Consider the following 18,904-nt stretch of genomic DNA (forward strand, 5'->3'; position numbering starts at 1 on the left):
AACAAAGTTTTCCTCATCAACAGCCTGTAGGCTCACAAAATTGAACGTGTTCTTTTATCTGCCTGTGTTCATTTAGCCCACCAAGCAGTCTTTATTAAAGCTGAGGCATCAGGCAGTCAAAGTTCATTAATACCATTTATATAATCTCTGCAGTTTCAATTAACTCAGCAAGACATTCTACTACATAACAGTCTCATTAATTCAATAAAATCCCATAACTATTAACAATATGGTTGATGTTAAACGGGGTGTCACCTAGTGCAAAATAATAGCTTTAGCAGCTTGTGATGAAACTTAAGGTTTTTTCTTAAATTTGATCTGGCTAAAATATTCAGTCCTTTTACAGCAAGGGATTCTTCCTATGTAAAGAATCTATAGAATTTTTAACATTAACAGGGAGTAATTTCAATCTTAGAAAGTGATACACAGGAGTAAATTAATAATACTTTCCTATTCAGTAATTGATGGACTTTGTCTAAATGATCAAGAGTCTGATCTGTTTATAGGCTTCCTCACAAACGCAGTGGGCTGCGTGCCTCACAAACGGTGGATGGTGCAGTTACGATGTTTTGGTTCCTTGTCCGTGGAACTTGCTTCCATTATTATAAGATTACCTGAATCTAGATTTTTCTTTCTCAAAAGAAAAAGAGGAAACAAATGTATAACTTGGGATAATTTTATTCCGACTTGATTCGTTATCATCAAATCTTTTACTGTGAGATATTTCCAAATATTTGAAAGAGAAGAGGGCACACTGAGGAGACAGGCTTGATGACAAAAGCCAACACAATGAGAAGAGGAGAAGAGAAAAACAGAAATAAACCTGGATCACTGGTGAAGAGCCTGAGGTACTGAACTAACAAATGCTGTGGAAACATTCTGCCCCCAGACTTCTTGCAAAGTGTGTTAATAACGTCCTTAGACTGTAAGTCATTCTGAATGGAATTTTCTGTTATTTGCTTCCAAAAGCTCCTGATATACTGATTGAGATTTATTTTCTCCCAGTCTCCTTTTTGGTTTGTTTTTGGTCTTTGCACGTTATATCTGACCTGAATAGCCTGTCTTGCTTGGGAAGACCTTTCCTACCCTGAGATTATAAAAAAAAGTTCTCCTAAATGTTTTTTCCAGAATTTTTATGTAATTTTAGTTTTTATAATTATATTTTTACTCCATCTGGAATTTCTTCTCCCAATAATGGTATAATTTAATCTTTTTTAGATAGAAAGCCAAATACAGCATGTCAATATCCTTTTCCCATTGAAAGAAAACGTCCTATCTTATATGAAGATCTCATTTACAACTGAACCTGTTCTTAGCTTGTTCCACTGATCTATTTCTCAGTTCCCACATTACTGTCACATTGGTTTGATCACAGAACATTTATAACAGTTTTCAGATCTCCCTGTGCCATTCTCCCCTTCCCCTGAATTCTGTGGCAGCTCCAACATATTTAATACTGACTGTAGCAATGATCACCATCACAGCTACCAACATGAACTCATAATGAGCACTACATGTTTTTAACTCTACAAAGTCAATACTATTATTGCCCTCATCAACGAAACTAAGGATTAGAAAAGTTACATGTGTATATTGTCTAAGACAAGGTAGCTACTTAAAGTGTTGGAGCCGAGATTCAAATCAAGGGATCCGAGTCTAGAGCCAGTGATCTTAACCACTAAGCTGTATTAACACCATTAAAATGACTATAAAGCTTCTTGGTGTAAAATTTAAAATCACTGTGCCCGGTTTTTAAAAACCATATCTCTCACTTAGACTATCAATGGAATGATAACACATTTATATATTAATTTGGGAAGAAGTAATATTTTTACTTAATGTCTTCCCACCTAAAAACACGTTATCACTTTTCTATTTATTCAACTCTTGCTCCAATAACATTTATAGTTTTCTTCATATAGCTTTTGATTCTATATTATTACATTTATTTTTAGACATTTTATAGTTTTGGTTGCCATTATGAGTAGGATATATTTTTCCATTTCCCATTCTAAAAGCTAAATATCACCATGTAATTAATATAAAGACATATTATTAGTATTGAAACTAAGATAAAATTAGTCCCCTTGGATATTCTATGTACACAATAACAAATACATTATTTAGGACAACTGTAATATGACTTGATTTATTATCTTTAAACAAATTAAGTCTATCTCAAATTAAATACACTGCTCTCACCATGCAGATGTTTTCTGTTATATTACACTGAATTTGGGTTGTCATCAGTTGGATGTCATAACTTTGGATTGTTAGAGAATTTATTAATATAGTTTGAATTCTCACTTAATATGCATTTTGAGAAATACATAAAAATATCTAACTTTGCGTATTTTTATTGGAACCCCATAAGGTTAAATGCAAACCTAGATACTTCTTTATATATTAAATTAAAAATTTACATTTTGAAAAGAATAAACATAATCCAATAATCTTCTTTAATAACGAGATGAATTAAACATCAAGATCACAAGAATATCATATAAATTTCAGAAAGTTTAAAGGAACTTTCTGCAGTTATATTACTGGTAGATTTTGAAGAGTAAAAGGACATTTGATTATTCTCTACATGACATGCCACATATTTATAAATGCTGTACTTAGAAACAATATTTATATATACAACTCTGAAAAGCTTTATTACTAGATTGCCTTCAAAGATGCTGTTTATAAACAAACTCTCAAAAGTTGAAAGCAAAGATTGAATGCCTCATAGAAGACAATTTGGTGGAATGTCTTATAATAAGGAAGAAGCATATGTGCGTCAATGAGCTTACCTTTCTCACCATGCAGCTGACAAGCAGCTCTTTGATTGCTTTACTATTATGATGCAACTTTGGATACAATAAAGGCTACATTATTGCTCTATCATTTGTCAAGCTGTATAGAAAATTCTGAGTCAATGGATGCCACCTGTACGATATTTTCATTACCTGCTTATAAAGCAACTGCTCGTTTTCTCTAGCATAACAGAAAAGAACATCTGTAAGAATTTTTCTCACATTTTCTTGTTGGAAAAACTGCATTTCAGGAAACCTGAAAAAAGAAAACACAGGATTGAAATCGGCTAGCACAATTCCAAGAATTACCCTCAAATTCTCATCTCTGAGAGGTGCCATGGGCAGCTTTTGGTTTTAGTACAAGTCTGTATTTGCCAGGCAACTTATGCCATAGGTGGGACTCATGTGTTAAAGAAAAAAGGGTGAGAAAAAGGGAAACTACTGGATACCCTTCAACATCTAAATATTTCAAATGTCTTCGTATGTAAATGTCATCAGATGCATGATGAATACAACGGTTTTTAAGCAAAACAAATTATAGCCTGTGCATTTGGTGTGGGGACTGCTCTGTTTTACCCCATTTGGTATACTGTGATTTTGTAAGTACCAACTTTGTGAAAAAAATCATTATCCTATTTTTTTTGATGCAAATACCATGATTTAAATTATTATACATGACCACACCATTAGTTTTATTTGATTAAAACACAGACTTCAAATGGACTGAGTTAGTCAGTATTGCTTAAATGATCTCTGGATCAAAAATTCTACCAGGTGCTTTGAGGTAATGTGAAATACAAAAGGGCAAGAGTATCCACCTGAAAGGAGCTTAAATAGTTGTTTATAATGCAAGAATTTACGACTGCAACAACCCAAAGAGCAAATACAGAGCAGTGCAATACACAGTGACTATACAGTCGACCCTGTGGATTCCTGGGTTTCGAATCTGCAGACTCAACCAACTGTGGATCAAAGATGTTTGGGGGAAAAAAATTCCAGAAAGTTCCAAAAAGCAAAACTTGCATTTGCCAGCATGCCAGCCACTATTTACATGGCATTTACATTGTAGTAGGTATTATAAGAAATCTAGAGATGATTTAAAGTATATGAGAGGATATGCATAGATTATATGAGAATATTACTCCATTTTATACAAGAGAGTTGAGCATCCATGGACTTTGGTATCTGTGGGAGTCCTGGAACTAATCTCCTATGAATACCAAGAGACGAGCCTATAAGGGAAGAAGGAATGTCATCTAGAAATAAGCAGCAAACGGGTTCAATCACAAAAGGTTTGAACAAGAATTTTTAGGAGAGGAGGAACATGGAACATCTGTGGGAAAGGTAACCAAATCAGAAGGAAAGCTATGAAGACAAAGAAGGCAAAGAGTATTCCAAATGCAGAGCACTGTATGGTATTAGTAATGCAAAAGGAAAGTATCAATACTTCTGTGAAGTACTGCCACTTGGCATCAGGGCAACAGGACAGAAGAAAAGGTGGGAGGTGTAGAAAAGAGCTTTGAATGCAGTATTTACAACTGAGGAAAAGCAACAGAGTGACTCTACATTTCTGAATAGGGAAGTACCAAAGAAGACAGTATTTGAGTAACTCTAAGTGGGATTAAGCCTGCAGGAGGAGAGACTGCAGGAAGGAGATAAGAGGACATTATACTGAGGTGAAATGGAAAAATCACAAACCTGAGAAGAAAAGCCGAAGTTCAGATCCCTGTTGCATAATTGCTGGCTGTGCGACCTTGAGTAAATGGCTGCTTAACGGCCTCATCTATAAGTAGCGATAATAATACTGATCTTGTGAAGATGGAATAATGTGAAAGCACCAAGAACAGCGCCTGGCAGCAGACGTTCAGGAAGAGAAGTGATTGCTAGTCTCTGAGTACTGGTACTTTAGGTGATGAAGATGTGAATGAGGTCACATTGGAACTAGAAAACACGAGAATATGTAGTAAATACGCAAGAGGCTGAAAAGGAGAAGCGCCTAGAGCACGGAGGCACGCGGCATCACGGAAACAGAAAAATCTCCTTCGTTAGTCTCGTAAAGGCAGCAATGGTTATTTTATTCATATTCTGATGGTTCACTGCTTCCTATCTCTGGCAACCTCTGCTCTTTTCTGCTTCCTTCTGATCCTCTTCGGGCACCCTGTGAGAGTGAGAACTTTCTCTCCAGTTCAGGTGGTTTGTGAAGCATCTCTTTCCTGGGCCTAATTTTTATAATAAATTACAGCCTGTTTCATCTTCATCTGTTCATTTGACTTTTGCTTGAAATTCCCTTGGATGTACAATTTGTCCCCAGACACAGGTATCTGACCTGTTCTCTACCAACAAGGAAGCCTCTCCTTTGGGGGGCCGGTAATCAACAGTCCATGGGTCTGAACAATGTTATCTCAAGTCCATGCTTGAGATGGATGGCCCCCCAGACAGCCATCCAGATTAATGTGATGGCCCCCCAGACAGCCCAGACTGAAGCTCAGGAGTCTGACTAGGCACAAGTGACCACAGCTCCCAAAGAGGAGAGAAATTACCTGAAAGCAGATTCAGAGCAAGAATAATAACTATATCTTAGAAGCCAAAGAAGTTCCAGAAAGGTGTCAAATGCACTGAAGCAGGAAAGAAACAGAAAAACTTGTTAAATGACTTATTTGGGACAAAAGAAAGCTGCTAAAACCTTTAGATAGTCAAATATCCCAAATTAGAGTAATCAGGATGAAAGATAGGTAAGTAGTTAATAAAATGCTGGAAAGAAATTTCTTGGGAAAACTTAGTCACTAAAGTAAAAACAGAGTAACCCTTCTGAGACAAAACTGTTCCCCCTCCTTCCTCATCAGATGACTTAAATCTAGCCCTGTCGTGAAGTAGGCTTCCTGTCCCAGGATCTGGACAGATCACACGGATGCGTGATTTTGTGTGTCCCCTTCCATATCTATGCTTTGGAAACTGTCTATGAACACTGGCACCACCAAATTCCCTACAGTCACTGCAATCTGAATGGACTATGGGAGAAAGTACTAAAACCTACAACATTCACTTTGTAACAAATATCCATGAACTATATAAAGTAAGAATTTAATACCTTACTACTAAAAATGTAAATTATATTACATATCAATTCACAGTTTCATTTAAATGCATACTAACCACTCGCAAGACTAAAAACTAGAGATCTATAAGAATCAAATTGCAGGTAGATAATTTAAATTACCCAGTTTTAGCAAATACCCAATCAACTGAAAATGCGTATTAGGCAGACAGAGCATATCTATGTGATAGCACACCATCCACAATTCTAGTCTACAATGCTGAAGTGTCAATTTAGGAAGTTTCAGGATATCCTCTTTTTTAGAAAAGTGTGAGGTGCTCTCTAAATTCTGATGAAGAATCCATAGCATCAAACAAGTAACATGGGAAAGATTTCAGAAGAGTTCCAAAAAAGAAACAAAAATTTATGCTCTTTTCAGAAGCTGGAAAAAGAGATGACATTCAGAGAAGTTATAAGGTGAAAGAGTCCAGTTCAGAAGGTAACAGGTAAGGAGAACGGAAGCAGAGAGATTAATACCTGCTCCAGTATATCTGGGTAGTTAGCAGGTTAGCAGTACTTCCCAACTGCTTTGCTAAACAATGTGTCAGAGATATGCATTGAAGTAAAATTCCATGAGTTTAAAGTTACACAGAAGAACCTAGGTCATAAGGTTGATGAATATACCTGAATAATAACATATTTGCTACAACAAATACTTGGTTTCGTATTAACAGGCTTCAAGTAAGAAGGCGTTCCATCTATAGGAATCAGAAATAAAAGGGAGAAAAGTAGTGAGTAGATTCTCTAGGAATAGTGATAAGCAGCTTTGATGATAGGTTTTAAGTTTCAAAATAGCTTCCCTAACATCTGGTGTTGATTCAGGGCAGGTAATCTGAACAGTAGTCTAACCCGAATATCACTGGAAAGGCAAATCTGGTTTTGAGACAATAACAAAAATCACAGAATACAGACCGAGGCTGGAGTCAACAACTGAAGATTTTGAAAAATCAATAGTGACTCTACAGTTTCATGCAAAAAAGAGAAATGGTAGTATATTCATTAAAGATGAGATAGAGGAAAAAAAAACTTAGGATTGAAACTAGAGACATTTATGATTCACTCAAGCCAAACTATCTGATAGGAAAGTAAAAGGAGAAAAGAATCACAATAAATGGGAACTGAAGAGAAATTCTAAATTATTATTAGAAAATGAAAGTCAAGAGACCTAATTCCTGCATTTGGCCAGAAATGAAAGTGGAGATGGTAAACAGGTGAGGATGAAACTCTGACAGAGATAAAAAGCAAAGAGAAATTAATATTAAAGTATTCCATGATGTGATTTAGACTAATACCATCAAACATTTTTACCTGATGGAAAAAAAGGTGATAATTCAGTTTTTTGTTTTTTGTTTTTGCGGTATGCGGGCCCTCTCACTGTTGTGGCCTCTCCCGTTGCAGAGCACAGGCTCTGGACGCGCAGGCTCAGCGGCCATGACTCACGGGCCCAGCCGCTCTGAGGCATGTGGGATCTTCCCGGATCGGGGCACGAACCCGTGTCCCCTGCATCGGCAGGCGGACTCTCAACCACTGCGCCACCAGGGAAGCCCGATAATTGTTTTAACTTAATAGATCAATATTTAAAATGCAGGAGTTTCTCTCTCAAGATGTGTGCAGGTATTAAATAGACAAATTTTACATAGTGCAAACTAACATCAAGAGATATAAAAGTCTGCTGTGTGAGTTTTGGTTTGTATCTTGAAATAACCCCACATTCGTAGGCAGTATAGTTTTCAACTTAAGTTTTAAAAAAATCTTTCATTATCTAAAATCTTTCATATATAATCTTTTCATTATAATCTTTCATTATAAATTCCAGCATTTATATAAGAGACAATAGTAGACTGAATTTCAGTATAGCTATCGCCCAGCTTCATCATTAATCAGTTTTTTTTTTTTTTTTACATATCCTCCTCTCTCAATGTTGCATTTTGAAGCAAACCTGAGACATCACTACACCCATAATATTGCAGTGTGTATTTCTAAAACATAAAGACTCTCTAAAAACATAACCATAGCACCACTTTAACACTATAACTAATAAAAATAATCCATTGATTAAATCAAATATACAATCAATGTTCAAATTTGCCTAAATATTTTTCAGTTTGTTTCAATCAAGATCCAAGAATTTACACTGCAACTTGTTGATATAGCTCTTAAGTTTTTTACTCCATAGACGTGCCCCTCCCTCCCTCCCTCCCTTCCTTCCTCTCTCCCTCTCCCTCTCTCTCTTACAATGTATTTGTTAAAGAAACCAGGCTCTTTTCCCTGTAGAAACTTCCCACATTCTGAATTTTACTTATTGTTCCTCCATTTTGTTATGTAACACATTCCTCTCCTCCCCACCGCGCCCCACCCCCCACCTCCACACCCCCGCCCCCGCTGTATTTCCTATAAACTGGTAGGTAGGTCTAGAGACTTCATCAGGTTCAGGTTCAACTTTCAACAAAAACCTTCATGGGTGGCATGGTGGCTTTAGTACATGTTCACGAATTCTTTGGCACTCCTCCCATACAAAGGTGGAGGAGCCTAACTTCCTTCCCTCTGCAGATGTGCTGTCCTCAGTGATGAGCTTCTCACAAAGAGAAGACAGCACAAGTGATGCTGCGACACAGCTTCTGTCTGCCTCTCCGTCTGGACACATCGTGGAACCCAGACGCTGTGCTGCTAGAAGTCAAGCAGCTACAGGAGAGGCCGTGGGGAGGTGTTCCAGCCACAGCTCCAGAGGTCTCTGCTGAGAGCCGGCTTCAACAGCCAGGCAGGAAAGTGAACACATCTTCCAATGATTCCAGTCCTTAACCTTCAAGCTGGCCTGGCCAACACCATGTGGAACAGAGACAACCTGCCTGCTCAGCCCTACCCAAGTTGGAGATTCATCAACAAAATTAATTCTGCTGTTCTTTTAAGCTTTGGGGTGGTTTACAATGCAGCAATAGCTAACGGGTACAGATGGTACTGTGTACTTCCATCAGGAGGCATACATTTTTAGCTTCTCTTTCTGTGATGATCGATGATCATTGCCTAGATGTATTAATTCATTAGAGGTGGTAAGATGGCAAGGCTACAACTTTATCCTTTTTCCTTTCATTATTATCTAAAATACATATATAAAGAAAAATTTACCCTTGTCAATTTTTAGTCATCCTGAAGTACAGATCACTATAATTTTGGAAAACATAGTTGGTTTCCATTATATTTACTCATGGATGCTTGTGGACATCTAAGCTCTATGAATGATAAATGACACTAATTCTGTCACGAAAATAGGTTATGATAACCAGACTATTCTATTTGCCTTTTGGATATCTATCTTCCCATGCAACTGCAGCATATGGGAACAAGTCAGGAGGTGAGGGATGGAGTACAGCTAAACAACAACGTCAGACCCAGTAACCAGGAACCCAGGTGCCTGATGGGAGCTAACTGGAAAGACGCAGAAACTTCACACAGGGCTGTGGTCGCTCATAACACAGACAGAGGATGAAGGGAAGCTAGGCAAATATCTGGGGTGTCTATGATGGAGAGTTCCTCAGACAACAAAGAGACAAAAAGAACATTTCCTAAGCAAGAAAAGGGTTAAGAAAAGAGTGAAATGACAAAGGGCTTTGTCACTGCATAATAGTACATAATTAGGTAATTAGAAGTATTAAAACAGACAAAGCACTGGGCCCAGCTGAATTACTGAAGATGCAAGTATTCAATAAGATGCCCCAAGGGAAAAAATAAAACCCTTGGGGAAGGTTTATAGTCAAGCAGGAGGAAGGAGCAGCACAGGAGGGCTTGAAGGAACAATAATTGATGTTACGTTGGTACTTTAAAACCAGAACTTCACTACCAGCATCCATCTAAAATTTAAAATGAGCGGATGAAAACTCCCTAGAATACTATTAAACACCAAAATAACTATAATACCTTTCTCTGGTTTGTTGTTTTATTAAAGAAAAACTGGAAAAAAAAATCAAGCAAAAACCACAGAGGAGCAATTTGATATAAAATGAACGGAGGCACACTACGTATTTTTTATCCCTGTCCTCCCTACTTTGGTTGATGATTTCACCATCCCCCCTATTCAACCAAATCTGCTTTCTCCTCATTCCAGGTACACGGCAGGACTGAACTTCCCAGCATCCTCTTCAGTGAGCTGTGGCCACTGGGATGGGAGTGGCCATGACATGTGACCACAAAATTCACATTTCCCCCAGCCCCCATCAGGCCCCATCCACATTTCCCCTTCCAGCTGGACAGAATGAAAAAGGTCATCTGGGAAACTTGGGAAGCTACATATGGACTGTGGTGGTTTTAAAAATACATCTGCCAATTCTTTAACACACTGCCCTTCCTCCGTGGATTGTTTGCTTTAGGGGAAGAATCCTCTGGAGAAAAGACACTTAAGCAGCGCCATGGCGAGACCCACATGGAGAGGAACCCACAGGGGTCCTCCAGCCCTCATTAGGCCTCCACACGACCGCAGCTCCAGCTGACACCTGACTGCAAGCTCAAGAGAGACCCCTGAGCCAGGACCACAGCTGCTCCCAAACTCCTGATCTCCAGCAACTATGAAATACAATACATGATTATAGTTCCAAGTGATTACATTTTGGTTGATGTATTATGCAGCAAATAGATGATGAAAAGAGGTTTTGATACCTGAAACTGGGCTGTTTTTAAAAAAACAATAAAATATGTGGTAGAGGTGTCTATAGGACTGGACAGGAGCTGGAAGGACCTTGCATAGACCTCACTGAAAGACTAAAGGATGTGAAAGAGATGATTAGCCAGACAGCCCACGAGGCTGCCAGTGAGGGCGTAAATCAAAGTGAGGAAAACATCACGAGAAAAGTGGAGAGAAAAGATTCCTTATTATGTACTGACAACACAGCAGCCTCTAGTTATTTGGAATACTGAAAATGTACCTAATACACTGGGTGATCTAGCCAAGGAGACTGTCCAGGCAGTGCTGAAGGTGCTGCCTGGTGTTGCTTGTTATTTACAGTAGAATGGAAAAGGAGGAAAGTGGAAGAACTGCTCAACGCAGAGGCGCTGGGACTTGCTGGGCTTGAAAATACAACCTTTTCTCCTTCTCGTCCTCTCTAGTCACAAATGAAGCATTAAGACACTGCTTCTGGGCAAAGATCGAATATAAGACACAGTCAGAAAAACAAGGTCCAAAGATGAAACCAAGGGTGTGAATGTAAAATACTTTGTTAAGATCTCAGAAAGCTCTAAAGCAGTGCATCAGAGAACCCTCCTGTCAGACAAGACACGCTGATGCCCTGGAAAGATCTAAAAATCATGCCCCAAAGAGCCCTCGGCAGCCAGAGGTCAGCGACGCTGCTTAACACCCCACTGCGTGGGACAGCCTCTCACAACAAAGAATTAATTGGTCCAAAAGGTCAATACTCCCAAGGGTGAGAAACTCTACATTAGAACATATGAACCCAGAGGGCAGAAACAGTAGCTATGTATTGAATCTCTAGAACTTTCTGAGTAAGATTTGAGATAACACTCATGCCTTCATGTCCTGTGTGCTCCACAGAGTGCTCTGCATACACGAAGTATTTGATAAATGCTTCTAGAACTGAGAAAGCGTTAAATTCAGGCAAACTAGATTAACATAAAACGTTACAGATCTGTGGAAAGACCTGGAGTCCCAGGTGTTATTTCCATTTCAGCCGTTAACAAGTTGTATTTTCTTAAGTCATTCTTTCTGAGCTTCAACTTTACGCGTTTGCAAAATAAAAGGACTTAAGTAGATGACTACCAATGACACAAATGCCTATTATGGATGCCTGGTACTGGGGAATATGAAAGATATAAAATAGAAAAACTAAGTACTTAAGAAAATCTAGGCGAAAAAGTAGACATTTTACAGATATTTTTAAAAGGAAGATAATTACAATAAAATACGCAGGGTCTACAAAAGAACAGAAGACACACTATTTTCCTTATCAGGATCCTCAACTTCTGGAATAGTAGCTGCTACATAGTAATTTCTCAAGTAGCATTTGTTGAATGAGTAAATAAATCTACAAACCTACAAATAAACAAACCAACGAAAAATGAGAATGAAATCATGAACTCAAGGACTGGAGGTGAAAAGGCAAAGCATAACAAAGGCCAGACCACAGTTCGGCTACCTTTGTTTTTTGCAACTAATGAATACATAAGCAACATATAGTTTTCACAGGCCATAAACTGGAGGTGAACAGAAAGAAAGTAGGAATCTGTTGTGATGACAAGGGTGTGATCCAGCCCAAGAGGATAGCAGGAAAGTCTCCAAGAGCCTAACAGGGAAGGTGGGAATTTGAAATCGCCATACAGGTGAGAAGACAAAGCAGAAGGGTTAGGATGACAGGAAATATCAAAGAATGATAGGACAGGGCAGTTGGGGCTGGAGTTTCAGGGAGTGGTATCTGTCACCATCCAAATAGAGGTTTTCATCCAAGGCTCTTTCTAGTTCTCCAATGCCCTGAGTTACGTAGCAAGCCCTCTACCCCACTGCCTCTCTGTCTCAAATTAAAAAAAAAAAAAAAATCTTTTTATTGATACCATAAAGGTGAAAAATTAAGAAAAAAAAATAGGTAGATAGAAATATGCACTTTAAGTGCAAGGCTTTGTCACACTGAAAATACAGACTTTATTTTGCACTTTTTCAGCAATTAAGAAAAAATTTTAAAGCAATTGAAAGCATTTACCCTTGAAGTACTTAAGTGGTGTCAATCCCAAATGAGTGAAAGTTCCGAAAATACTGTTACCCTACTGAACAGGATAGGCCAACTAGGAATGTTTCAGGATGAGGCATTACTTTGCCACCCACCAGACTTTACTTTTTAACCTTCTCATAATCAATATGTGAACCCACAACTATAAATAGTGCTAAAAAATTCTGGCTTAATTTACAAGGAGGGCCTCAGAAGTAAAAATTCTTCTGGTCAGCTGCTCAGAGTGATGTAACTCTGCTGCCACGACATGGACCGCTGCTCCCAAATCCCACAGACAGGGAGTGCCAGGATGCTAATCAAAGCACCACGACTGCAGCAAATACACCTATATTTTCACTCAAATACTATAAAATTTTTTTAAAGTTTAAAAATATCCCACCGAAATTGGGACAAATGTGTGGTAAGAATCTGCATGCTTAAATGGAACAGAAATGAGAAAAATACACGTCAAAATCATGAGCAGTATAGGAAAATACATATTTCTAAATATATATATGCAACCATGAGAATCCAATATTTTATTTTTACCTTAAGTGTTGTCAAATGAGGAAGGACTACAGGCCATTTGACAGAAGAATTGTTTCTTGTGTTCCTGAAAATTTGTTTCTCCCCCTCTTTAATATTTAGGAAACACACACACAGGTTGCCGACAACTCATAGAGAGCGGCTTGTGTTGTAGTTTTCACTTCCGTGGCTGTGAACAAGTGCATATGCGAAGGCTGGTCGTGAACGCACAAGCATGTACTGTGCCTGCATCAAATAAAATCACAACACAACACCAAGTACAGCCACTCATTCGTGTGTGCCTGCAGTCCACCTCGAGGAGACTGAAAATATAAATACAAGCTGCTATTTCGGTGTGATCACACGAACGTGGCAGCTTGTGTGGGTTTTTTTCTCTGTAACATTTTAACACTGGGCAGATTGTCTGCATTAACACACACCAAAATCAATTCTGCTCCGAAATTGCTTGTAAAAATCTTCTTTCCCTGAGAAATTTGGTTTTTATTTAAGTAAAAAAAAAAACAAGGGGCTTGGAGGAAACTGTGTAAAAGATACCAACATTTAGGGTATCCTAACTTTGTAAAGTATGACAATCAATGCTGGACGAGGGAACAGGCAGTACTTCTCCCAAAAACGGGAACTGTGCAGAAGATGGACTTTAAATAAGAAAAAGAAAGAAAAAAAAAACAAACCCAACAACTTTGTAAAATCACTTTTGTATATTATTAATATAGAAAACATTTTCAAACTAGTCTAATTTCAAGCTGCCCACTACAGTATAACACTAAATTTGATCAAAAACTCAGATAAGACTTGTACACTATAAAAATTCATGGAGGTTTCTTAAGGGCAGAGAAAGGAAACAAAAGCAAATACTGGGCAGAGGTCATATCTAAAAGTTCACTATGAATAAAAAATAAAATGCAGACATTCCTATCATATACTGCATAATAATATAACAACAACGAATTATTTACACAGCACTGTTCAGTAGAACTTCCTATGATGATAGGAATGTCCGATATCTGTGCTGGCCTCTAAAGTAGCCATTAGCACTTGAGATGCGGCTTCTGAAGACATATTTTATCTTATTTAATCCAAATTAATTTCAACTTAAATAGCCACATGTGCCTGGTGGCTACCAAACTGGACAGCACACATCTGTGGTTTTTTTTTTTTTTTTTAATTTTTGAATTTTATTTTATACAGCAGGTTCTTATTAGTCATCAATTTTATACACATCAGTGTATACATGTCAATCCCAATCGCCCAATTAAGCACACCACTACCACCACCACCACCACCACTTTCCCCCCTTGTTGTCCATACATTTGTTCTCTACATCTGTGTCTCAATTCCTGCGCTGCAAACCGGTTCATCTGTACCATTCTTCTAGGTTCCACATATATGAGTTAATATACGATATTTGTTTTTCTCTTTCTGACTTACTTCACTCTGTATGACAGTCTCTAGATACATCAACGTCACAACAAATGACCCAATTTCGTTCCTTTTTATGGCTGAGTAATATTCCATTCTATATATGTGCCACATCTGCTTTATCCATTCATCTGTCAATGGGCATTTAGGTTGTTTCCATGTCCTGGCTATTGTAAATAGTGCTGCAATGAACACTGGGGTGCATGGGTCTTTTTGATTTATGGTTTTCTCTGGGTATATGCCCAGTAGTGGGATTGCTGGATCCCCTGGAAATTCTGTTTTTAGTTTTTTAAGGAACCTCCATACTGTTCTCCATAGTGGCTGTATCAATTTACATTCCCACCAACAGTGCAAGAGGGTTCCGTTTTCTCCACACCCTCTCCAGCGTTTGTTGTTTGTAGATTTTCTAATGATGCCTATTCTAACTGGTGTGAGGTGATACCTCATTGTAGTTTTGATTTGCATTTCTCTAATAATTAGTGATGTTGAGCAGCTTTTCATGTGCTTCTTGGCCATCTGTATGTCTTCTTTGGAGAAATGTCTATTTAGGTCTTCTGCCCGTTTCTGGATTGGGTTGTTCGTTTTTTTAACATTGAGCTGCATGAGCTGTTTATATATTTTGGAGATTAATCCTTTGTCCATTGATTCGTTTGCAAATATTTTCTCCCATTCTGAGGGTTGTCTTTTCGTCTTCTTTATGCTTTCCTTTGTTGTGCAAAAGCTTTTAAGTTTCATTAGGTCCCATTTGTTTATTTTAGTTTTTATTTCCATTACTCTAGGAGGTGGATCAAAAAAGATCTTGCTGTGATTTATGTCAAAGAGTGTTCTTCCTATGTTTTCCTCTAACAGTTTTATAGTGTCCACTCTTACATTTCGGTCTCTAATCCATTTTGAGTTTATTTTTGTGTATGGTGTTAGGGAGTGTTCTAATTTCATTCTTTTACATGTAGCTGTCCAGTTTTCCCAGCACCACTTATTGAAGAGACTGTCTTTTCTCCATTGTATATCCTTGCCTCCTTTGTCATAGATTAGTTGACCATAGGTACGTGGGTTTATCTCTGGGCTTTCTATCTTGTTCCATTGATCTTTGTTTCTGTTTTTGTGCCAGTACCATATTGTCTTGATTACTGTAGCTTTGTAGTATAGTCTGAAGTCAGGGAGTCTGATTCCTCCAGCTCCGTTTTTTTCCCTCAAGACTGCTTTGGCTATTCGGGGTCTTTTATGTCTCCATACAAACTTCAAGATGTTTTGTTCTAGTTCTGTAAAAAATGCCATTGATAATTTGACAGGGATTGCACTGAATCTGTAAACTCCTTTGGGTAGTATAGTCATTTTCACAATATTGATTCTCCAATCCAAGAACATGGTATATCTCCATCTGTTGGTATCATCTTCAATTTCTTTCATCAGTGTCTTATAGTTTTCTGCATACAGGTCTTTTGTCTCCCTAGGTAGGTTTATTCCTAGGTATTTTATTCCTTTTTTTGCAATGGTAAATGGGAGTGTTTCCTTAATTTCTCTTTCAGATTTTTCATCATTAGTGTATAGGAATGAAAGAGATTTCTGTGCATTAATTTTGTATCCTGCAACTTTACCAAATTCATTGATTAGCTCTAGTAGTTTTCTGGTGGCATCTTTAGGATTCTCTATGTACAGTATCATATCATCTGCAAAGAGTGACAGTTTCACTTCTTCTTTTCCAATTTGTATTCCTTTTATTCCTTTTTCTTCTCTGATTGCCGTGGCTAGGACTTCCAAAACTGTGTTGAATAATAGTGGTGAAAGTGGACATCCTTGTCTTGTTCCTGATCTTAGAGGAAATGCTTTCAGTTTTTCACCACTGAGAATGATGTTTGTCATATATGGCCTTTATTATGTTGAGGTAGGTTCCCTCTATGCCCACTTTCTGGAGAGTTTTTATCATAAATGGGTGTTGAATTTTGTCAAAAGCTTTTTCTGCATCTATTGAGATGATCATATGGTTTTTATTCTTCAATTTGTTAATATGAATCACAATGTATCACATTGATTGATTTGTGTATATTGAAGAATCCTTGCATCCCTGGGATAAATCCCACTTGATCATGGTGTATGATCCTTTTAATGTGTTGTTGGATTCTGTGTGCTAGTATTCTGTTGAGGATTTTTGCATCTATATTCATCAGTGATAATGGTCTGTAATTTTCTTTTTTTGTAGTATCTTTGTCTGGTTTTGGTATCAGGGTGATGGTGGCCTCATAGAATGAGTTTGGGAGTGTTCCTTCCTCTGTAATTTTTTGGAAGAGTTTGAGAAGGATGGGTGTTAGCTCTTCTCTAAATGTTTGATAGAATTCACCTGTGAAGACATCTGGTCCTGGACTTTTGTTGGAAGATTTTTAATCACAGTTTCAACTTCACTACTTGTGATTGGTCTATTCATATTTTCTGTTTCTTCCTGGTTCAGTCTTGGAAGGTTATACCTTTCTAAGAGTTTGTCCATTTCTTCCAGGTTGTCCATTTTACTGGCATAGAGTTGCTTGTAGTAGTCTCTTAGGATGCTTTGGATTTCTGCGGTGTCTGTTGTAACTTCTCCTTTTGCATTTCTAATTTTACTGATTTGAGTCCTCTCCCTCTTTTTCTTGATGAGTCTGGCTAATGGTTTATCAATTTTGTTTATCTTCTCAAAGAACCAGCTTTTAGTTTTATTGATCTTTGCTATCATTTTCTTTGTTTCTATTTCATTTATTTCTGCTCTGATCTTTATGATTTCTTTCCTTCTGCTAACTTTGGGTTTTGTTTGTTCTTCTTTCTCTACTTCCTTTAGGTATAAGGTTAGATTGTTTATTTGAGATTTTTCGTGTATCTTGAGGTAGGCTTGTATAGCTATAAACTTCCCTCTTAGAACTGCTTTTGCTGCACCCCATAGGCTTTGGATCATTGTGTTTTCATTGTCACTTGTCTCTAGGTATTTTTTGATTTCCTCTTTGATTTCTTCAGTGATCTCTTAGTTATTTAGTAACGTATTTTTTAGCCTCCATGTGTTTGTGGTTTTTACGTATTTTTTCCCATAATTCATTTCTAATCTCAGAGTGTTGTGGTCGGAAAAGATGCTTGATATGATTTCAATTTTCTTAAATTTACTGAGGCTTGATTTATGACCCAAGATGTGATTTATCCTGGAGAATGTTCCATGTGCACTTGAGAGGAAAGTGTAATCTGCTGTTTTTGGATGGAATGTCCTATAAATATCAATTAAATCTATCTGATCTATTGTGTCATTTATAGCTTCTGTTTCCTTATTTATTTTCATTTTGGATGATCTGTCCACTGGTGTAAGTGAGGTGTTAAAGTCCCCCACCATTACTGTGTTACTGTCAATTTCCTCTTTCATAGCTGTTAGCAGCTGCCTTATGTATTGAGGTGCTCCTATGTTGGGTGCATATGTATTTATAACTGTTATATCTTCTTCTTGGATTGATCTGTTGATCGTTATGTAGTGTCCTTCCTTGTCTCTTGTAACATTCTTTATTTTAAAGTCCATTTTATCTGATATGAGTATTGCTACTCCAGCTTTCTTTTGGTTTCCATTTGCCTAGAATATCTTTTTCCATCCCCTCACTTTCAGTCTGTATGTGTCCCGAGGTCTGAAGTGGGTCTCTTGTAGACAGCATATATATGGGTCTTTTTTTGTATCCATTCAGCAAGCCTGTGTCTTTTGGTTGGTTAAACGTCCTTAAATTCAGGTTTAAGGTAATTATGGATACGTATGTTCCTATGACCATTTTCTTAATTGTTTTGGGTTTGGTTTTGTAGGTCCTTTTCTTCTCTTGTGTTTCCCACTTAGAGAAGTTCCTTTAGCATTTGTTGTAGAGCTGGTTTGGTGGTGCTGAATTCTCTTAGCTTTTGCTTGTCTGTAAAGCTTTTGATTTCTCCACCGAATCTGAATAAGATTCTTGCAGGGTAGAGTAATCTCGGTTGTATGTTCTTCCCTTTCATCACTTTAAGTATATCATGTCACTCCCTTCTGGCCTGTAGAGTTTCTGCTGAGAAATCAGCTGTTAACCTTACGGGAGTTCCCTTGTATGTTATTTGTCGTTTTTCCCTTGCTGCTTTCAATCATTTTTCTTTGTCTTTAATCTTTGCCCGTTTGATTACTATGTGTCTTGGCGTGTTTCTCCTTGGGTTCATCCTGTATGGGACTCTCTGTGTTTCCTGGACTTGGGTGGCTATTTCCTTTCCTATGTTAGGGAAGTTTTCAGCTATAATCTCTTCAAATATTTTCTCGGGTCCTTTCTGTCTCTCTTCTCCTTCTGGGACCCCTTTAAGGCGAATGTTGTTGCATTTAATGTTGTCCCAGAGGTCTC

General features: G+C 37.8%; 1 protein-coding gene across 11 annotated transcripts in view; it reads right to left on the reverse strand.

Moving 5' to 3' along the window:
- The window catches only part of TBC1D5 (TBC1 domain family member 5), a 536,700-nt gene that overhangs the window by 218,091 nt on the left and 299,705 nt on the right, over positions 1 to 18,904 (reverse strand). For 10 of the 11 annotated variants that reach the window (XM_089911191.1, XM_089911192.1, XM_089911189.1 and 7 more), the window contains one exon: positions 2,955 to 3,057. In XM_089911191.1, the coding sequence (XP_089767317.1) occupies positions 2,955 to 3,057 (103 nt within the window). The remainder of the gene's footprint in view (positions 1 to 2,954; positions 3,058 to 18,904) is intronic. The other variant, XM_089911188.1, reaches the window with a different exon arrangement.

The sequence above is a fragment of the Delphinapterus leucas genome, chromosome 4 (genome assembly GCF_059928025.1).
Source record: "Delphinapterus leucas isolate spDelLeu-1000000601 "Yukka" chromosome 4, BTC_Dleu_Yukka2, whole genome shotgun sequence".
Lineage (NCBI taxonomy): Eukaryota > Metazoa > Chordata > Mammalia > Artiodactyla > Monodontidae > Delphinapterus > Delphinapterus leucas.